A 23660-nucleotide genomic window follows, 5' to 3' on the forward strand; every position below is an offset into this window, starting at 1 on the left:
TCCTAATATCATTGGTCTTTTTAATGAGAAAATACTTCTTTAGAAATTCTTGTTGCAATTGAGCCCAAGAAGTAATGGAGTTTGGTGCTAAGGAATGAAACCAATGTTTGGCTTTTTCCTTGAGGGAGAAGGGAAAGAGACGCATCATTAGAGTGTCCTTCGTGAACCAACTCAATTTAATGGTAGAACATATTGCTAGGAATTCACTGAGAAAGTCGTAAGGATTTTCAGTACTAAGTCATAGAAAAGATGGTAAACTCTGTATAATGCTAGGCTTAATCTCATAGTCTGCTGCCGTAGCATCCGGCATCCTGAGACATGTAGGAGAAGTGTATATGGTAGGGAGTTAGTGATCTCTCAAAGCCATAGGGTTATTGTCACCCATAGTCTGAGTGGGGCGCTCTCCTAGCAAATTAGAGTTCCTTTCGGATCTAAGTTGTCTAAGAGTGCATTCAATGTCAGGGTCACAAGAAATTAAAGGCAATGATAGAGAACGACGACCCAGCATCAAACAAAATAAAATAAAGATAAAAACAAAATAAAAAGCTCACAAACGGCCCGTATGAATGCTGGAATCTAGCTACTGCAGATGCTGATGGTGCTGAGTGAGGAAAACTAAAAGAAAAAATAATAATAATAATAATAATAAAAAAAAAAAAAAAAACACTAAAATCAAAATTAGAAATGAAAATCAAGAGTAAAAAGAAACAGGGAAAAAAAGAAGAAGAAGAAACTAGATTTAATCTTTAAAACTAAATAACGCAACCATTAAGCAGTCCTTGGCAATGGCACCAAAAATTGATGTGGTCGTTTTATTGTGGGACGATTTTGGCATAGTAAATGTCCGAAATAGGAAAAATATATTTTCTAACATATTTGTTTCATTTTTTATTAGCTTTCCAACACTACCAATTTTATTGCAATCCAAGATTTGAGCAGAAAGTTATGATTAAAATAGTGAGGTGTATGCAGAATCCAAATTTGAATCCAATCCGATTTTGACTCTTAATGGAGAAATTTTGATTTAATCATTCCCTTGATTTGATTAAACTTAACCACATCATATAGGTCTTCTATTATGATTGGCTAAGCTTAACCATATCTTCTAGGTCTTCCAAAGTGTGCTTTAAGCCCAAAATCAATGGAATTAATTGCATGTTTATTTAAAACCTAAAAACAATAAAACAACACAAAATCAAACAAATAACAATGCTAAGTAATTAACATATGCAAGTTAAGGGGCTTGAATGTGCAACATTCAACACTTATTAATAGACAAGTCATGCTACACCGTAGATTAGTCTAATTTAGGTAGATGATTTGTACTAATCTTAAGATGAGCTACACTTAATCATTGCTTGTGTGTAACCAAGTAAATAAATTTGATAATCCTAGCTTAGGTAGACAATCCGTGCTAGTCAAAGATGGGTTACACTTATTTTTAATGATGGTATTTTCTTGACACTTTGTTGTGTGCTTGACAACTACACACAAGTAATGTCATGCCTAAAATGAATGTCACATGTTAATATGATAGCAATTAGTACAAGGTTAGTGGTGAAATCAATTTCCTATTTTCCATTTCATTTAGTTCAACTTAAATTTATTTTCCATCAATTTAATTGCAATTGTTAGTTTATAAATTAAAAAATCACAAAAACATCATTTTCTGGGGATAAATTAGAATTGATTTTATTGAAGCTTAATAGATACAATCAATACAATCACTATGGATCGACACCCTCAATATAGACACTATCCTACAGTGATTCGTACTATTGCGAGTGGTATTATTATTGAGTTTGAAAACGACCACATCACATGTTGCCTCTATTTAAGAACGGTATTGAAATAAAGTATAACATAGAATTGTTTAGTAAATCAACACTTGTGTTGTGAGATCTAGGTTCCCTCTAAGAACGTACCCAAATGTATCCCGTTATAGACTTAATATTTATGTTTGTAATAACTTTGTATCAGAGCCAATAATGGCTTCACCATCTTCCAGTTTCGGTCAAAGACTTCATTGTTTTGAGGAAAAGTTTGATTTGGATATGCGTGAGATACGAGAGTTATTGGCTGTCATGAACTTCTGATTTAATCAACTGATGGAGATGCAAGGTAAGAAAATTAATTGATGCCATGATCAACACATCTTCATCTTCACCGAAACAGAGCAATAATAATGCCAATCCAAATTCAACATTGAGTCCTCATGTATCTACACGGCAAGAAGCAATGAAGGGTACTAGTGAAAGCACATCCTCTTATGGCGGCCTCTCTCATCAGTAGCAAGTACCAGCTAATTTGGTGATTGAGATAGTACCAAATAACCTTTCATCGAAGGACCATATGCAAAAAAGCACAAATCGCAATCCCATAGTGGTAATGATCATTTTCCATTGTGCAACTCATTTAGGAACCGCAAGGGTGGATTACTTCCACGTGGAGATGGTTATCACAATCATTGTTATGGAGGGAAAGTTGTTTTTGGGGAACATGTGCAACCTTCTCTAGATCATGTTCCTCACATGTATTTGTGGGCAGAAGCTGTTACGCCCCCATTTTGGGATATAAGGGGAAACGCGAACTTAAGTGGTAAAAACATTTAAATGAAAGCGTACATTTGCAAGATATACATTGTAACTTCCTAATTTATTTTTCATGCCTATTAATAATTCTTTACAATGCCGTGAATTCCAAAAAGAGACATATTATACAATATAAAAGTTTGGTCGGTCCACAATGATCTATTGCTCTTAGCGAGGTCTATGCCATTACAAAGAAATGACTCCATCTTACTGTGTCATCTGAAAAGATTTGGGGGAAAAAAATGGGTGAGTTTGACAACTTAGTAAGGAAAGCACAACAAACAAAAGTATGATTTTTTTTACAAAAATTCTAAATAGAGATCAAATAATTTAGCAAGTAAAGAAACAATTAAATGACATGCGATTATATCAATTGCATGTATCAGAGTGATGCATGAATCATTTATGCAGTGTGTAAGTTTTGCCTTCCACTGGCTCACCTCCGCTATTTAGTCGTGAGCGGCGCATATTACGTTTGAACGTCCAAAAGGACCGATCCCGAAGGACCTAATCGCTCATCCTGTTGTCACAGGGGAGAGTCGACAGATTAGGACCTTCTCTAGGTGAAGGCCTCCCGACCGATAGCCCACACTTTTGATGTGGTTGCCACACTACTCATATGGATCCGAATCAAAACACGATGCAGCCGAGGAGTAAAACTTTGTGTAATATATGCACATATAATCATGATGATGCCATCATTTTTCGCTCACGTGGAGCACATGCAACATATACGATATAGTGCACAAATACAACTATCAAAACCTCATGAAATCATCATATAACACATATACATTTGATATCATATAATCACATGATTTCTCAATCACATTTGATAATAACAGTAATATCATGACAAAATATTAAAGAGACAATTAATATAAAGGAATAAAGGAGTTTAGGAAAAATCCCTGACTTTTTTCTTTTGAAAAGTCTTATTAAAATTTTGCCGGGGTTTTTAGGTTGTGTTCCCTTACCTGGACTAGCCATTAGCGCCGAGGTCGAGCTTTTACTTAAATAAATTGAAAGAAGAAGCTTAGAAGAATATTCTGAATTTTGAAGCCTACAACTTAATTAAAGTAGACATAACACGTAACAAGAGGTCTCCAAATTGTATTATCCATCGATATTCATAAGTCCACATTACTACTTAGTGACTAAATCATCAACGCTCTAGGAATTTTAATATGAACTCATTTGGCCTAACCCGCAGAAACTCCCCAAAAACAACAATTCCCTTGAATTAACTAATCCTTAATCTGAAACTTCATATCCAAACAAACCAATATTAAGTTGAACTCATTAAGATTTATGGCAACATAATAGAACCTTATCCAAAACATAAACACCATCCGATTTTCAAGAGAGAACTCAATTCTCATCAATTTGTCCAAAACATGATAAATCCTCAAGCCCTTAAGCAGAAACTCAATGCAATAAAAATCATCCCACAATAAATCGTAAATAGAAAACCAACATTCTCAGGCAAACCCAGAATTTATTCTCAAATTAACCAATTGATCAATAATTTTCAATATATTGAAACCCAAACAGAATTTTCAATAAACGAGATTTCAACCCAATCAGCCACTAACCAAAAGTCTTTCATAAAAATTCCCAGCAAGATCATTTAGAAAAATTATCACCACAACAATTCCCAATCAACAAAATCATTGATATATATATATTTACAAGGACATAGCATCATGAAAAGAAAGAGACAACATATCATCTAATCCAAAATTCTTAAACCATATCATTACCCTTCTTCCCATCAATACACCAACACCAATTTATATACCTACAAAACAGAGTATCCTTTAACAAAATTGACCCCAACATTATAATCAAAACAACTCTCAAATCACCCATCATAATTTAAACCCCATAAACTAACCAGGAAATCAAAATTACTTACTACTCCCACCTTCTAGCATCAACAATCCAAACCAAGTTTATGACATCAACCTTAGAATTTTAAAATAGAAATCCATTAAAAATCTTCATACAAAAATAAACCCAGAATAATTTTCACAGTACCCAACTGGTTTTTGTCTTCAATAACCCAGTATTTTTTTTTTTTACACTATATTTGGTCATTAATTGAAAAGGGAATCCACAAAATTACAACACCCATTCATCTTAGAATTCTACCAATATCTTCATAAAACAATACCCAAAATTAGTATACAAACAACCGGAAATTCAACCCTCAAAACGTAATGAATTCAATTTTTACTTCTACACTATACCCAAATCAAACCATGAAATCAAAACTCCAAAAATAATTAACAAAAACCCATTCAGCTTCTTTCCTGAAAATGAAACCCATCAATCAGCCATCAAAATAACCCATAAGTTTCTCCTGCCTAAAACCCACAGAAATCAACACTCACTTAGCAAAAAGGAAGACACAAGAAATCAATTCATTTGATCTATCCAACCAAAACACCAGAAAATCACACAATCAATAATCAGTTCTTCAATCTTACTCAGCCAACACCAACAAAAACAGGGGAAATAAATCAACTCTCAAAACCCATTCAGCAATTAAAGAAAATTCCACCATTTTTCCATACCCATATTGTTCCACCGAAGAATACCTTCACAAAATCCCCAAAAATTCAACAATACCCATGCGATTGACCCAAAATCATGATACCCATTCAATTGAAAATCAAAGTTTGAGAATTTTACTTACCTAAAACGAGGCTCCCCGCAACCTCGCCGACACCAAGTCGTGGCCTCCCGGTCCGACGTTCCAGTCTGCCCCAACCGGTGGCTCACCCACCGGCTCTCTCGTTCTCCCTCTTTCTGTTTATGTCTCTCTCACTCTCTCCGACAGCATCTCTCTCTCTCTCAGACTCACTCTTTCAACCTCTCGATCTCTCTCTCCTTCTCTCTCTCACTGTCTCTGTCTCTCTCTGTTTCAGTTATAAGAAGAAAGAAGGAGAAAACAAAGAGGAAACAAGAAGAATAAGGAAGAAAGAACAAATAGAGAAGAAGAAAGAAACTCAATAATATATACAGTGAGTGGTGCGAGTTCTGTTAAGAGAGGAGTGGGATAATTTAGCAACTTTATAAACTTAAGAGATAAGTTTATTAACTTGAGTTAAAATAAAATATCCACTTAACCCAAGTTAAGTTCTATCTTAATTAATTTAACCTGGGTTAACCCGTAGATATTAATTCAAAATTTACTAATTAACTTTTTACCGCAGATATTTTTATCTCAAACTTTTACTATTTTAATTTAATTGATTAAAATATCGATCTAAGTCCATTTTGAGTCCAGTTCGTTTCATTGTTAATATTATTATTAGAGTCTAATAATATTTCATATTTTATTAAATCAAAGTTTATAAAGTTAATGAATATTTATTTTCATAAATATTCATATTTAAAATACGGGGTATTACAGAAGCAGGTGACGCGTTATTTGTTTACGTCATTAGAACAAAGCCGTATGAAGATGTCTTAACTGATGCAAATTACTACAAAGTGCTATAGTTCATGAGGATACTATGAATGGTCTCTCATCATTTAAAAGGCACCAAAGAGCTAAGGGTTATCGGAGGTAAGGCTGGTAAGACGGGTTGCTGTGTTAGGTTCGGCCGTTTAGGGTCAACCCAAACATGACCCAATTAGATAAACGAGTCAAAAAATCCTCCAAAACATGAACAACGAAACCAACAAGGGTAAATCCCACAAGAGAAACAAAAAGTCTATACAAAGAGTTTACCAAAATATTTCCATATAGAAAGAAGCCATCCACATATATTGCCATGTTGAATTAACAGAATTAGCTTTAGATGAATTTGGAATGTCACTAGAATTGATATCTGTTGTCAAAATTTCTTCTTCTAGTTCATCCAACTTTATTTATGTGTGTTCTGTATCAAAATAAAAGAGTAATTAGGGTTATTGAAAATTTAAAATGACTTCTAATATAAACAAGTGTGTGCAAAAATGTGTGCAACAAAATATCAAAATGCGGAATTAAATGAGACATATATTTTGTTGACGAAGTGAAAACTCTGTTAAGAGAAAAACCACTCCGGGGCAGTCAAACCCAGGATATCCACTATTCAGAAGACAATACCAGTTACAAAACAGTAGCACTCACATAACCTTATGCAATGGTCGTACCTTGAACTCTGACGTGTAACCCAACACGAACGCCTCCCAACCAAGTCTCTTACTTGAAAGGGTCTTCAATGGAATCCTTTATTTTAGGGCCAAACAATAAGATAGACTTCAGATTAACGCAGCAACGGCACACACAGCAACGGCTTGAGAGAGACTAACTTAGCACAATAACTCTAAAATATAACTCTCTAAGCACTATGGAATTCAATACCGAATTCTAGCAGTTCTCAAGCCTAGGGACCTTTATTTACAGGCTACAGGTTCAAATGAGCGTCTGGCTTGATAAACCTAGGCACCATCTGGACGATAGACATAAGGCGTCCGGATGGACAACTGTGCGATCGGCTTTCCAAAATTTCACTGAAATTCTTTTCTTATTTGAGCCGCGTTCAGACAGTGTTGTCCTGTCTTCCGAACGGTCGCACTTCCACTGCACGCAATTTCCATATCAAGGCTTTGCGCGTCCGGACTAAGGGAATGGTCGTCCGGACGGTTGATCACATGCACACAATTTTCATATAAGTAGCTCTCGCGTCCGGACCCTAAAGGCTATCGTCCGGACGTCTGAATTTTGAATGGGCAATTTGCCTTATGGATGAGCGCGTCAGGATGGGAATCCACATCGTCCAGACGGTTGCAACGATCTACCCATATCTGTGTTTTGGAAAGAAATTCCATAGCTGGTCGAACACTGAGTGTCGTACGGACGTGTTGCTGAAACGTCCGGACGAATGCAAGCTGGAGCAGTTCGATGCTTCTCGACACAGAGGAAGGTCCGGACGAAAAGTTCTTATCGTCCGGACAGATGATGCTTGGACAATTGAGCGTCTGGATGGTATATCACATCGTCCAAACGGCTGCAAGGGATCCGATTTCTCTGACTTGAAGACTGTGCAAAATCTTCTAGAAGAACTCTGAATAGTTGAATCCCTATTTAAATGCATCATTACATAGAAGTGATTTTGTCCAACATAATGTAGCCAATTACAAACTGATAGTTATTATAGTGTAGTAAAAAAATAATACAAATTAATGAAAAAATTAAATATGCAAATAACTAATATTACCTTGATCTCCATATAACGAGTCTTTGGTGCAAACTAGTGCCTCAACAATATCAGGCTTGAGTGAATTCTTATATTCACCAATCACACGTCCACCAACACTAAAAGTGGATTATGAGGCAACTATAGAAACAAGAATACTCCAAATATCACTAGCCATAGTAGCTATTGTAAGATAGCGAAATTCATTTCATTTCCAAAATAAAAGAATGTCAAATTTTGCATTCCTATCTACCTTATGTTCATCCAAATAAAGTTATAATTGACTCTTTTGTGAACTAACAACCTCCCCACCAAATGCATCAAATTCCCACATGAAAAAAAGAGAATATAAAATATAATTTACTAAGTAGTAAAGAGTATATATACTAACGATATTACATAAATCACTAAATAAACATATAATTTTACCTTCATCATGATGGTAGGCTCCATGAGAAGTTCTTAGGAATCAACATGTTTTTCAATAGCTATGGTGCTTGAAGTTGGTTATTAGTTCTATAATTATTAGTTCATACTATGTATAGGCCGATTCGTTTTTTTGAATCCTAAACCTAAAAAACCAACAAGTCACACTGCAAGATAGCCAAAATTCGTTTCCTTTCCAAAATGAAAGAATGTCAAATTTTGCATTCCTATCTACCTTTGGTTCATCCAGATGAATTATAAATTTTACCTTCATCATTTTAGTAGGTTCCATGAGAGGTTCCTAGGAATCAACATGTTTTTCAACAGCTATGGTACTTGAAGTTATAGAAGAAGAACCACTATATTCCATAAAAAGAGATAATAATTTCTCATGAACATGCAAAAACTCTCTAGAATTAGTAACTCCATAAAGCTTCATATAACAGAAATTTACAAGGTGAAGCTTGAAACGAGGATCCAAGACAACTGTTATGGCCAACACTGCCTGCATTCTGACCAATATTTCTCAAACTTAGAGAGCATTTGAGTTGCCATTAATCTCTTATACTTATCTTCACTCTCAATTTGTTGCTTCAAGGTCACAGAAATCATGGAAACCATTGGATAGTATACGTTGGTTGTGGGATACTTGGTACCAAAAAATTCATAGGAAGCACGGTAAAAGCAAGCCAATAAACTTATGATATTATCCACATTTTCCCACAAAGGTTTCTTTAGGTTGTAACACTTGTGAGATTCTACTTTTGTTGAAGTCTTGAAGACATGAAGACTTTAGGTTGAGGTAATTAAGACTTCCTATTTAGTATTTAGTGATTATGACTTTATTTTGCATTTACAAAGTTTTAAATATTTTTTATTTATATTTTGTGAACTTTAGGAGGAATTTGAAGTGGAGATTGTCTTACTAAAGTTACAATAGCAGTTTGACTTTGTACTAAGTAAGTTTATCTGTTTTAATATTATTGCATATTTTATTTAGTGGATTTTGTTGGACAATACAATATTGTTGAAGACATGAAGACTTGAGGACTTGAAGTAATGTATGACTTTATGGACTTCTCAAATTCTATTTAATGATTATGGCAAATTAAATTTTGCATTTTTATAAAACTTCTCTTGACATTTTAATCAAGTGAAAGATTCTTTACATGACTAAGTAATGCAATGGAGTAAAAAATTTATTTATTTATTATTATTATTATTATTTTTAGTGTGTGTGTGTGTGTGTGTGCAAGTTTATAGATGTGAAGTTCATTGAACCGGTATCAAAATATGGGCCCTTACAAAATGGTCTTTGATTGCCAAGTCCTGCCTGATCGCATAGTCTTTGTATTTGATTTGTAATTGTTTAATTTGTTTATGTATAATTTTGTTAGTAAATAGAAATTATAAAAATGTCTTGGTAAGTTGTAATTTATTTCTTTTGTTATCAACTCTAAAAATATTAGCCATTAGGAATTTATGATAGTTTCTCAAGATAGTCTACATGAGTCTAGCAAATCAGCACAAGCTGCACAACTAGAGAATATTGTGAAGTTATTGATAATTTTGATTTATAATTACATTTGACCATTTGTATTTGATTTGTGATTGTTTAATTTGTTTATGTATAATTTTGTTTGTAATTGTAAAAAAAAAAAAAAAATTGTAAGTTGGATAATTTAATTATAATAATTGATATTTTTATTATGATTGTTAAAATTTGATATTTTCTATTTTTTTTTTTTTTTAAAAAAAAGAATAAAATAAAAAACAGTTGGCATTTCCTCACGAGCCGGGTACCTGATAAGACACTCGGCTCGTCAAAAAATCGAGCTCGAACTCGAGCCTGGACATGATTTTACACTAGGCGAGCCGAGCCGAGCTTCATATTTAATACCCATCACAAGCTCGAGCCAAGGTTTGACAACCACTACTCACCCAAGCTGAGCTTGTATACATGCCTAGCCATATTCATTGACTCCTTGTTTTTGCTTTCGTTTGGGTTGTTTCGTGTTTTTTTGTTTTGTTTATGCGCTCTATGTAAGTACAATAATTTTTTTTGGGGAAAAAAAAAAAAAAAAAAAACTTTTCCAAAATCTTTAAATGTTCAAAAATCTTCTCAAATATAAGTTATTGTATTTAATATTCCTATGAAATAGAATGGAATAGTCATTCTTTTATTTAGTAAGAGTTTTTTCCTTTGCATAGTTATTTTCATTGGAATAACTATTCCTTTATAAAGAGAGATAATTGAACCGTTGGTCCCTGTTGTATGCCATAATTATTTTTCACTCCCTATAGTTTAAAAAGTTCATGGGAGGTCCTTGTGGCAAGCAATAATTACAAATTGATCACCGGCGTCAAATTCTGTTAAAATTTTTGACAGATTCTGTTAAATGCCACGTCAGCGCCACGTCAGACTAATAAGAATGTAACACGTGTCCATCTTAATAATAATAATAATAAATCTACTTATTTTTTTTTTAAAAAAAAAAAAAAAAAAAAAAAGGGCTGGCCGTGCGCCACCCTCGGTGGCTGAAGGCCACCCCTTGCTTTTTTATTTATTTTTTCTTTTTCTTTTTTTAAATTTTAATTTCAATTTTTTTAAAAAAATAAGTTTATTTATTTATTTTTTAATTTTTTTTAATTAAAATGGACACGTGTTGCATTCTTATTGGTCTGACATGGCGCCGACGTGGCATTTAACAGAATCTGTCAAAAATTCTAACAAAATTTGACACCAAAGATCAATTTGTAATTATTGCTTACCACAAGGACCTCCTATGAACTTTTTAAACCATAGGGAGTAAAAAATAATTATGGCATATCACAGGGACCAACGGTGCAATTATCCCTTATAAAGAAAAATACATATTCCTCTCAAAAGTAAGAAGAATAGCTATTCCTATAGAAATAGACTACATTTTCTAAAAAAATCACTCATTGTTAGATCATGTATAAATGAGTTGATCCTTATACGAGCAGGTTCACGAGTTTTAATCGAATCAAGCCGAGTTTATATGAGTTTTTATCATTTAATAATCGAGCCTAATTTTGTGTTCATGAGTAGCTCATTTAATAAGCGATTCGAGTGAATCAAATTTATTCGAGCTCATATCGAGTAAGGTTACTAATAGCCCAATTCATTTACCCCCTACTTCTTAGTGTTCCACTGTTCCCTTGGTATTGCTGCATAGGGGAGGCGTTCAGATACTATAGCATTGCTCAAGTCGCTAATCCAAAACTAATTAATAATTATAGATTTTATAAAATTATCCTCATTTTTTCTTTGATAATATACACTATTCAATGTCTTTTTAAACGTTTAAGCCCCTACCCTTTTTCGTATTTTCCTGATATAGTGAGATGCACGTTGGGGGTTCCTATGTCATTTCAAGGCTCGGCTTGAGCAAAGAGGAAGCAGAGGCAAGACCAAAATGGAGAATATCATCTCATGCCTTTGTTAATTACATTACATAATAACTTAGACAAGTACAATATAACATGATCACATCCTATTTCAAAATTTTATAGCACTTTTTTTCTATTTAGAATTTGTAACAAGCAAACATTCATACAACACCATAAATGGCACAAAGAAAAATCAAAAACGATCAAAAGAGAAAGGACTTATTAGTGACTCTTCAAGTTCCCGAAAGCCTCGGTAAGCGGCTTCAGTCTGGTTCTGTGGAAGGGCCAACCTCCGGACCTCAGTCATATACCTGCTATTCCAAATTCAATGAGACCAAAACAACCTAAATATGAAAGACTAAACCTTAAAGAAACCAGCCCCTAAGCTTTACAGATACACAAGCCCAAACATTCTTAATTGTATCAGTCCTTTAATTACTCAGTTCAGCACAAATAAGACAGCTTAGCCAATCCTTGTAATAGCAAAAACCTCATTCGGCAACATGACAAAATTTAGGGTTGAAATGACAGCCAATCCAGCCGTCCTCATTCTATAGTTTCGTAAATGAACGAACCAAGTATATCAAAAGGGATGTTGAGTACAACACAATTCTGTTGAAAATATTCAGCCTTGACAAAAAGAAATAGAATGACAACCATACATGTTGCAAGAACTTTAAGATGCATTTTAAGGACTCAAGTCTCGATGAATATAGGTAACTGGGTACAGAAAAATGACATCTGCAAGTGAAGTCGGGCCTTTTCCTATCTATACATCTGAAATTTTATAGCAGACCCATCAGAGAGGCAATACCAATTAATCATTCTGAATTATTAAGTTTGTGGGGCAGCCTATGGGAGAGGAGGAGGATAGATATTGGAAAACTCCATAGTAGCAGGAATAGTATCAATACGTTATGAATAATAGATACGCCATAGAAAATGGGGAGAGTTTTACAATTATCTAATGCCTAATCAGACAGAACATGCAAGCTTCATCAGGATGGAACATTTGACGCCTTGGGGCTTTTTCAATTTCACATTGAGCCATGAAATTTGAAGGTCAATTGATGCCTAAACTGGGGAATGCAGGCTAGCCAGCTAATTTATGTCATAAATGTTAATAATAAGTCGATCACAACTCAATATATATATATATATATTAAAAATAAAAAGAGAAGCAGGAAAAATAACAAGAAGTTTACCTGTTTGCTGCACTTGTGATCTTATCTCTGACTCCTTGGTTAATGACTGCTGTTTGCTCCAGTGAGAATGTTCCACCTAATATTAGAGAAGCTCCAGTGGCACTTGTACCAATTCTCTGTGCAAATACAGACATTGCCCACTCACGAAGTACAACAAGCACTGATCGGAGAAGGCGTAACCTGAACTTTGGTGATGGCAGAATAGCTCCGTTTGATAACAATTGGTCGTAAGTGTTCAACACAGGTTCAGTTGCACCCTTGCAAGCAGCAAGAAGTGCTCTTGCAACATCTTCATCTCCAACAGATTCAACCCCCGATTCCAATCTCTCCTGCCAAAAGATGTAAGAGTACATTAACTTAAATAAGGATTATGCATAAAGGCCAAAGCTAAATATTTCTGCAACAAGCTTCCAGACTAAAAAAAAAAAAATAGAAAGAAAGAAAGAAAGAAAGAGAAGAAGAAGAAAGAAAGAAAGAAAGAAGAAGATGATGTACTCTTGTTTGCAGTAAACATTTAACAGGTGAAGCTGCTAAATTATAAGTAAAAATGTACCAGTGCGGCCTTCTCAAGGTGAAGACAGAGAGTGTCCAAAGGTAAAATAGCTCCATCTCCGGGATAAATGTTTGAACCAACTCTTTTCAGTACTGAACATGCTTCGGCAATTCCACCCCTTGAAAGAGCCTGATCAATAAGTCTAGCCCAGGTTTCTCTTACAATGCTACTATCAGCATCACCTGAATAGTTTGCAAAGTACAGCATTTCCAGACATATCTGCACACAGGAAAGGAAAAGCAAAAGATTTTGTAATGAAATGGAGAATCGAAAACGTAATTACAATACAATAATAGATTTAATTTTGTTCAGGACAAACTACAAATTGGTTTCTCTAAGTTCGGATTTGTTTCTCTAAGTGCAAATTACAGTGGGATGCATAGGTATTTAATGCAGTATATTTGTGCAGTTTTCCTTATTCAAATAAACACAAATTAAAAGAGAAGCTGAAAGGGGGAGAAGAATTCCTCATTATAGATACAACAAAGAACAGCGGCAAAGAGAATGTAGCAAGATACAACACTGGCAACAAATGAAAGGAGCTAGATGATACTTACCACCTGTCTCCATGTGTGTGTTAGGGGTTCTGGGGGGTAAATGTCCCAACAAAATTTATGATGCATTCAAACCTCTTTTACGAAAAAAAAATCAGTTTAATATGATTTCAGGAGAAGGAGATACAGCTATATCAGACGGCATATTTTCAGTTTAAAAATCTCATGGAAATATACAATTTCTGAGGCACCTAACAAAACAGCAGAAGATAATTCAACTGAAGTTGTAAATATAAATAGATGGGATAGCTTAAATGTATTATTAGTTGAAATTACAAGAACAAAAAGAAGTTTGGTTCATTAGTGTCTCCTTTTACAGAACAACACAGCTAGGATATGTTTGTAAATAGTCGTATGCGAAAATTCAGAACCAACTCTACTCAAATTAAAAGAACTTTATTCCAACGTGCTAGTTATAGAGTAGGAACATAAAGAATTCATGTGTTTAGCATAGATGACTCGATTGATAATGAAACAATTCATTTAAGCAGAAAAAAGAGAATAAAGTACCTCCCAGAGCTCGAATGGAACAGCGTATTCATTATATAGTTGAGTTATGCTCTTTAAATCTAAAGATAGCTCTGCTGCCTTTTCACGTGCAGCATTTGCAATATTGGCATCAGCAGTTAAACTGTTTTCAGGGTTTTCATTTTGGACAGACTCAGGTGTTCCAGGTGAAGCTTCTAACCTGGAAGCTAAAGCCTCCAGTTCCTCTTTGATCTTTATCTGAAACCGAAGAACAGCAAGCTTCCCTTCAAGCAGATCTAGGAGTCCAGTATCAAAAGCACCTTGAGCAGAACCTACCAGACCATTACTGTTACTTGCATTCTTCGCCTGCAGAACCGCATTACTAAGGTACTGATACCTGAGTTTGACAAAACGTAAAAATCTGTCATGTACTGGGGGTTGGAACAATATTGTTCAACATATTCATTCTGTTATGGGGAATGGCAGTTCTAGAAGGATGTTTGGTGCTGGCAGGAGCTTTTCAAATTTGGTTTTCTAGATTTATTGAACATTGTGCAAACAGGAAGCTACAGCCACGAATTACATGGGATTCTCTGGATTTCATCAATCTCCTACGTTTGTAAGGGCACTTAAAGGTTGGGAGGTGGAATCATTAAACATTCTGTTAAGCGTAAATGGTATGAGGTGGTGATACGCAAAATAATAAGAAGCTCTATCTGAAGTTTAATTATGATGTAGGGGGTAGAGATCTTCTTAGAAAGAGATTTGGCAACTTTTGCACCTTCAGAAGTAGCCTTTTTCATTTTGCTTCTTCGCTGGAACTACAATCAATATTGGTTACTGCCCTTCCATTCCACATTATGCATCCATATTAGTAAACCAAGTTATTAAGGGGACATCAATTATTTCTCTTGCAGAGAAAAATATAGGTTCCCAAAACTAGCATAAAGAGTTGGTAAGAGACAACTTTTTTACAACTAATCAAATTTTATTATAAGTGCAGAGGGGCACAACTCAACTACACAGAGTATACAAGAGAGACACCCAATTAGGTTGGAGAAGAACACAAATCCAAAAGGTCAAGAAAATTAGAAAAGCGAGAACTATTGTGGGTAGCCAATCTTCAAAGTTTTGGGCATTGAGTTCTCTCTAAATACACCACATTAATCATAGGGGAGCCGTCCTCCAAACTTCTATATTGGGTTGCTACCAATTTGACATCTCCAACTAGCCAACAACTCTACCATCCATTTGGGACATAACCCACCGAAACCCACAAATCTCTAGCCACTTCACAGTGGACCAAAAAATGATCAATGGATTTTCCACTCTTCTTACACATGCAACATCACTACATTGTGACATGCCTCTTTCTCAGGCTATCCAATATCAATGTCTTCCCTACCGTAGAATGACACCCTCGAGGAGCCCTATTTCTCCAAATGATCTTCCAAGGAAAGGGAGGGCCCACGGGAGGGCTAAGAGCATAATAAAAAGATCTAACCTCAAATGTTCTCCTTTTTGAGGCGATCCAACAAATATTATCCTCGTCACCTTGTTGCAACTTAAGAGAATACAACAACAAATTAAAGAACAATGAAACCACCTCCACCTCCCAATCATGCATTGTTTTATTATTAGATGGAAAAATAGAGGATAAAGAGTCTGTTGATGAGTCTTATATGTTTCTGGGGTATCTATCTAGTCTTTTCTTACTATAATATCCTGTTTTGATTGTATTGTACTGTGTCATTAACATCCAAAGAAATCCCCTGTTCCTTGGTTCAAGTTCTAAGCTAATTTTAAATAAATGGAGGAATTTCAAGGATACTTAGAACTAGATATATTTAGGTGTTATATTCCACTGTAAAGTGTCGTTAGAAAACTGCATATGATTTGCCACTAAGGTCTCCTTAAAGCAAGCAATACTAAACAACATCGGGAAAGCTACCTTCAATGTCTGATCACCACATCACACATCATGCCAAAACTGACCTTAACCCCATCTCTCACCTCAAATATCACAAATATGGAGGACCCCCCCCCCCCCCCCCCCCCTTCGAATGTTTTTCTATTCCCTAACACCGTAGGACCCAAAAACCTCATTGGAGCACTACCCTCCTCACATGCTATCAGACTTAACTTCCACCACCGATCTCCACAAAGTCTCCCTCTCCGTGACATAGCACCATTACCATTTCCCCAAGATAACTCAATTAAACAAAAGCAAGTTTATAATTTCCAAGCCGCCTGAGGGGATAAGAGTACAAATATTCGACCAACTAATAAGATGGAATTTGAACTCATCTCCGACTTCACCCCACAAGAAATCCCGCTAAAGTTTCTTCATATGGTTAGCAACTCCAAGTAGGATCTGAAGAGGGACAAAAAATAAGTAGGCAAGCTAGATAGAGTGCTTTTAATCAAAGTGATCCTACCTCCCTTAGATAAATAAAGCTTCTTCCAATTCGCCAAACGACGTTTCATCTTGTCAATAATGTCATCCTAGATTGATTTAGCCTTAAACGAAGCCCCCAACGGAAGACCTAGGTACTTCATAGGGAAAGAGGCCACCCTACAACCAAGAATGCTAGCAAAGCCTCCAACATCTTCCACGACACCAATTGGGACTAACTTTGATTTAGACAAGTTAATTTCAACCCCGAGACAGCTTCAAAGCATAAAAACAAACACCACAAATGACGGACATGATCAGAACTTGCGTCGCAAAAAATCAGGATATCATCCGCAAATTATAGATGAGACACTAGGAGCTCTTCATTATTCTTGGACCCCCACCAAGAAACCTGATAAAAGCCCCTATCCACAGTGGCAGACAACATTCTACCCAGAGCCTCCATGAAGATGACAAAAAACATAAGGGAAAAAAGATCCACCAGTCTCAAGCCACAAGAGCTATCAAAAAAACCAGAGTGGCTCCCGCTAATCAACACATAGAAACGCACCGTAGAGATGCAATGTGCTATCCAATCACACCATTTCTCTCCAAAACCGCATATCCTCAACAGATACAACAGGAAGTCCTAGTTAACATGGTCATAGGCCTTCTCTAGGTTCAATTTGCAAAGCACACTTGGAACCCCTGATCTAATTCTATTGTCAAGACACTCATTTGCAATAAGGATTGAGTCTAGGATCCACATGGAAAGGAGGTCACTTAATATGGGGTGTAGGGAGTAGATAAAGGGGGGAATATTCATCCCAAAGCGGTGCCAGATGTGCAAACATAATGGAGACTCACTCCTACACCTTGTACTTAATGTCCAATGGTAAGAGTGGTGGTACAAGGGCTTTTCTTACCTTTCTTAGTGTTTAAAAGGTGAGATATGTAGTCAAGTTATTGGATGGTTGAGCAGGAGGCTTAGGCAATAAGAAGACGCTTGGTATGGAAAATAGAGCCCTTATGTTTGATATGGATTGTTTCAAAGGAAAGAAATGTACATGTGTTCCATGGGAATTAGGTGCTATTGCACAAGTTAAAATTTTGGTTTTCTTAAGAGCCTTTCTCGCTTGAAGCCCCCCCCCCCCCTCCCCCCCTTTTTGTTCTTTCCACTTTTTTCTTGAATTTTTAGAGTCGGTATGATATAATTGTGTGCCTTGAAGCTAGTAAACTTACAAAATACGTTTCCTATATATTTTTAGATTAGCTATATAAATGCATTTTTGTATCTCTGGTAAAGTAAAGCTAGGGGTAGATTCAATTTTGGGTTATGTTAAAGTATTAAATGATTAAATTCATTATTATCGTATCAGCTTAAGCTTTTGAGACAATTGGTGATTTAACCTTGACTCCATACTTTTCCCCATATTTCAGTTAAATATTCCACATATTTTACCTCACTTATTGAAGAGGGGGTTTGAGCCCATACGTGAGGAAGTGTATTGAAGGGTTAATTAAATTATTAAATTTATATTTCCTAGCAGCTTAAACTTTTGGGACAATTTGTTATTTAACATGTTATATAACCCAAAAAAAAAAAGTTGCAAAATTAAGCAAAGTAACATCCTTCTGCAAAACACAAGCTCAAAAACTTGGTGACAAAAAAGAAGTGAAGAAAATTTGGAGCTTAATGATATAACACAGATTGAAACATCTTCTATGGAAGGCTGCCTAGGATATTCTCCCAACCAAAGATAAGTTGGCAAGAGTTATTCAATCAATGATATTGAGGTATGATCTTGTCTTCTTTGCAATTCTAAGATAAAAACTACTCAACATTTAGTCTTGTATTGTGACATAGCTAGAATCATCTGGAGAAATTATAATTGGCCTATAAATGTTGCTGCCTTGAGGATTTCCACATATCTAGTTGGGTTAAGGTTATTCTTGACCCTTCCAAATACTTGGTAATTCCTAAGCGGGAGATTTGAGATTTTCAATACTTTGCAATAATTGCAACGGACATGATCTGGTATACTAAAATTCAAGTGGTACACAACTCTTATCAAGTTGATGTCTCGACCTTGTTAAAACAAATCAAGATGACATTGAAAACTCATAAAGCAAACTCGGGAGAAAGTTCTTCCTATGGGAAATATGTGGAAACCACCTCCCTCTGGTTTTCTAAAAGTCAACTTTACCGTAGCAATTAAACCAAAATTTTCAATAACCTCAGCGGTCATCGGTGATGAATATGGGAAAGTGATTGCAGCAAGCTCTCTAAAGCTTAATTCTTCAAAGGTGAATGTAAGGGGGGCAAAAGCTTCTTTGTTAGCTACCAACCTTGCGGTTTCAAATGGAAGCAAATCTCTCATTTTGGAGGGGTTCCTCAATTACTATCATGGCTATTAATAGGCCTAATCTAATCTCAGATTGGCAAATTGCTCCAATCATTAGAGATATTCATCAAAATCTTGCCTTATTTCCAAATTGGGAAGCTTCAAAAGTCCAAAGGCAACCAAACCTGCAAGCTCATTTAATTGCCAAGTGAGCTAAGTCGCACAATTTTTTTAGATATATACCCTGTAATTCCCCTTTATTTTCTGTTCTTTCTTCTTGTTTGTAATTGCACTCTTCTGGTTTCCTGTATCGCTCAGGGAAGAAAAAAAAAAGGGAGAAGAAGAAGTTGCCAACCTCTGTTCTAGGGTAGGAACATCCCCTACATCAGCCGAGTGCCTCTCGGCCAGTCTCAGCAGTACATGAGCTGCAAGTATATGCTGGCGCTTCAAGACATAATACCGAGCCAAAAGATCAAAGTACTTGGATTGATTGGATGGGACAGGTGCTCCCAATTGACCCATACGAGAAGTTGCTGATGTCACTGCAGAAACAGCTCGAACCTACAAGACACATGATGGAAATATGATAAGAAAGCCCCAAAAGATGCTGATACAAATACTGTAAAAAAAATAAAAAATGCATGTTTCCAGTAGCCAGGAGCAAAATTTATATACTATCAAGATATAAAGCATTTAAGATAATCTCAACATATACCAAGGCTTTATATAATATCCAAAATAAAAAATAAATCAAGTAATTAAAACCTCTTGTATAGGTTCACGGCCAGGACTTTGCAGAAAAGGCACCAAATCAGGACCTCCATACTCCAACAACTCATTCTCAAGACCCAAATCAATCATAGCCCGGTACAAGTACTCATGAAATATTCTGTCAGGTGATTGGACACCAAGTTGAACAATCTGGCATATATATTTCTTCCGAGAGGCTGGATCAAGGAAAGATCTTGCAGTAGCAGGCCTCACAGGAGATCCAAATTCCCTTTGTGAAGCATCACCTTTCAGAGAACGCAAAGCACTAATAATTATCTCATAGCACTGTTCACGCTGAACAAGTGCATGTTCCCGAGTAGCTGCATCAATTTGCTCATTATTAGCATCACCTGCGGGGTCAAGAGCTTGTGCCTTCTGCAGAGGTAATCGAACTACAGCTTCATAAAATCTGCAACATGCCTCTAAAGATTAGGTTATTGACATAATGATCTAATTGAGAAATTAATCAATCAAAAGAACACAGCCTTAGCCCTAGGCTTCAAAAATCAACTGACCTTAAATCCTCAAACCGTTTGCAGACAGTTCGTAAATCGGCAGACTCTGGAACTTTACTCAAGTAATTGAAGGCCTCTCTAGCAAGATTCTCCTTTTCCTCAGCATCTGGAGTTACAGCAGCTCTTTCAAGACATTCCACAGCTAAGAAAAACTTGTAATCAGGCTCCTTGTAATAGCTTGGACAACCTTCCCTTAATTTTGCACTAATATCTTCTACTGTCCCCCTGCCATCAGGACCAGTATAATACTGGAGCAGAGAATGACATCAAATTAAGAAAGATAATTCAAAATGGACGATAGAAATGTCAAATAAAGTCAAAATTGGCAACTAAACATGTCAGATGAAAAGAAAATTTTGTTGGTTAATATAACAGCTTGTTTAAATGGAGCTTTCCTTAATGAGTTTGATCTGAACTTGTATTACCTCCATTAGAGCAGATATAAGCCTAGTAGCGAGGCGGTCACCCTCCTCAGAACAAACTAGTTGATGGAATGTCAATTGAACCAATGCCTGTCGTAGATTAGCATCGAACCCCTGAACCAAGCGTGTGACATGATGCTGGGAGACAAGTTGGAGTAAAAACAGGGCCTCACCAGATCTAAGAAGCAACTGCCTAATGCACTCCATTGCCCTCACCTATAAAACAACAAACCAAGAGTCAACAAATGAAAGGACCAGTATAAACACTTATATGACTACACTAGCAATTTCAACCTACCTCCATAGCAGCCAATTCTGCAGGACTATATGGTAATCTTTGCCTTTTATTTGGTGTCCCACCACCATTTGAATCAACATTCCGCGAGTAAGAACCAAATAAGTTTCTCACCATACTACGGTCACCAGCACCTAATTCTGAACCAGTTCCATAAAGAATAGAGCCGGTCAAGTCTCCCAAACCAGCTACACAGCCATAAAGTCCCCTCCTCTGGTTCCTTCTAGACCTTAGAAACTTCTCTAAAGACTGTATCTTGTTTTCAAGGATTTGCATGGCCCCAACAGAGAGTCTGCATACAACTACCCCATTTTCAGACAAGGCATCACTTGAACGTAAACCACCTTTTACGACCATGACAGGAAGTTCCCACAGAGGAAAAAGCAACCTTGAAGAGCACAAGCAAAGCCCTTCATGCGCCCCTGAAAACACAGGCTCAGCCTCCTGAACAACCTGACCCATGCTGAATCCCCCAGCAGTTGTTCTAGTGTTTGACAATGCATTACTACCTTCAAGTTGTGGCATTCCAACGAGTCTTGGATCCTCAAAAGCTTCAGCTGCCTTCTCAGCAACAACATTGGTTATAAGGTTTTCAGAATGGACTGTCCTTGCAGCAAGCATTAAACACATTGCAGCTGCCTCGCCAGCTCCAAAACGATTGAAGAAATCTTCTAAAATTGATCTTGGTGAGTTGGACTCTAACAACCTTCTTAAAACGTCCACAGGCCGGTTGAAAACTAATTCCATCATTCCCATGGTACTGAAAATGACAATTCTTCTCCTCGGCAATATATGTTGGGTTGAAAGGTCACCTCTGGCCCAAAGTTTTCCAGATGCTTTTTCACAAGACTCCCCCGAGCTTTCGAATCCTCCAAATTCAATTTCAGAATATAGTGACTGCACAGTAGCTGCGGTATCTGGCAATGGTAAAACATCTGCCACAAAAAGCATTCGGCCTTCAACGGGTAGAGAAGATACAGATTCCCGTAATGCACGAGAACTCCTTGTACTTGTCCCTAAACTACCTGAAAGAGATGATTGTGTACTTGAATCTCTGTTCACAATTAGAAGAGAAGACATGGTTGGTGGTGATGAATCAGAAAGGAGAAGAGTTCCAGCAGAATAATATGCTGTCTCAACCTTCAGTGAGAGATCCTCATTTTGAGATCTACCAGCAAGAGACATGGCTCCAAAAGCAAGTCCACTACTAACCCCCAAAGGAGGAGAAGGCCTAGTTGCCACAACTTTTAAACAGCTTGGTTTATGAGGGTTAGAATTAAATCCACCCAAGTTTCCACTAGATGGAGAAGTGGAAAGGTACATCCTTCTTCCATCAGACAAAACAGCAACAAGGTGTAGCCACTTGGATTCCAGCACAGATAAAGCTGAAATACAGACAATAGATGATTTTGTCAACCGACTCGTGGCTCTTGGACCGGTTGATTGTCTACCTCCATAATGTGCATCCCTCTGATTGATCAGATTCTTTTCTTCGGCCACTTTCTTCAGTGGACCATCACCATTTGGCCCCACAACAAAAACCTGAAGTTTCATCTCTTCAGTACGTGCGTATAAAATTTGTCTTTCATTATCAAAAACCATTTCGACAATGGGGTCCAGAGCTCCAAACTTAAATACACTTGGTACAACCCATCTGAAACCAAGGACGTGTTTAAGTTAATATTGAGCATATGCGAAGAAAAGTTCAAATTTCAACACCAGGATGAACTTCCATATCGAAAAAAAAAATGTGAAGATTAAAGCCATCAGAATCAATGACAGGGAGACTATGAACATCTACAGCTCTAAAGGATTAAATAACACAACATACCTTGAAATGACACTTCCTAAACCAGTAGTAAGGCAAACTTTACGACAACGCTTTTGCCAGCCCGAACCAGTTGTGTACTGCAACTCATAGATGTGGCCATCACGACCAGCCAAGAAAATACGACCCTTATCAGTACATGTAATACAAGTCATGGTGACTCCATCAGATGGTATTGTGTACTCAGGCAAAGGCTGTAATGAAACCTCAGCGAACGGATCTGTACCATCACCCCCTCCAGAACAACATACTCCTACAAGGATCAACTGACAACAAGCATAGGCTAATAAGAAAAGTAAGATCATCAACCTAGAGATGAAGTACTAGAAAGATTTTTTTCCTTTTTTTGACTGGTAAGTTACACAAAAACCCTGTGGTCCTGAACCCACAACAACATGCTGCACGCCTTACTTATGGGGAAGAGGTGCCATTTGAGCTAGAGCTCATTGGCAGAATATATTAGGTTCAGGTGGTAAATGAATGAAGTAGATTGTGATAGGTCTATAAAACCTTGAGAAAGAAAATAATACATTAGAAGGAAAAGAAAACTCACAGAAAAAATTTGATAAGCAAAGTTTATAAAAAGCGTAAAGCGCCCCTAAACATACAGTAAGTATACAAAAATAACACCAAAACAGGAAAAAAGAGGGAAGAGAGGAAAAACACCCGCAAAACCCAAAAAC

The 23660-nt window shown here is 36.4% G+C and overlaps 1 protein-coding gene across 1 annotated transcript in view; it reads right to left on the reverse strand.

Annotated features, from left to right (window-relative positions):
- Positions 1-11644: 11644 nt before the first annotated feature.
- Positions 11645-23660, reverse strand: part of LOC133877292 (nuclear pore complex protein NUP155) — a 31147-nt gene continuing 19131 nt past the window's right edge. The window contains exons 4-13 of the mRNA XM_062315546.1: positions 22981-23243; positions 21153-22803; positions 20858-21070; positions 20433-20680; positions 19912-20326; positions 19502-19707; positions 14449-14803; positions 13385-13603; positions 12832-13160; positions 11645-11937 (exon numbers count right to left, since the gene is read on the reverse strand). Coding sequence (XP_062171530.1) covers positions 11820-11937; positions 12832-13160; positions 13385-13603; positions 14449-14803; positions 19502-19707; positions 19912-20326; positions 20433-20680; positions 20858-21070; positions 21153-22803; positions 22981-23243 — 4017 coding nt within the window. The 3' untranslated portion in view covers positions 11645-11819. The remainder of the gene's footprint in view (positions 11938-12831; positions 13161-13384; positions 13604-14448; positions 14804-19501; positions 19708-19911; positions 20327-20432; positions 20681-20857; positions 21071-21152; positions 22804-22980; positions 23244-23660) is intronic.

The sequence above is a fragment of the Alnus glutinosa genome, chromosome 1 (assembly GCF_958979055.1).
Source record: "Alnus glutinosa chromosome 1, dhAlnGlut1.1, whole genome shotgun sequence".
Classification (NCBI taxonomy): Eukaryota; Viridiplantae; Streptophyta; class Magnoliopsida; order Fagales; family Betulaceae; genus Alnus; species Alnus glutinosa.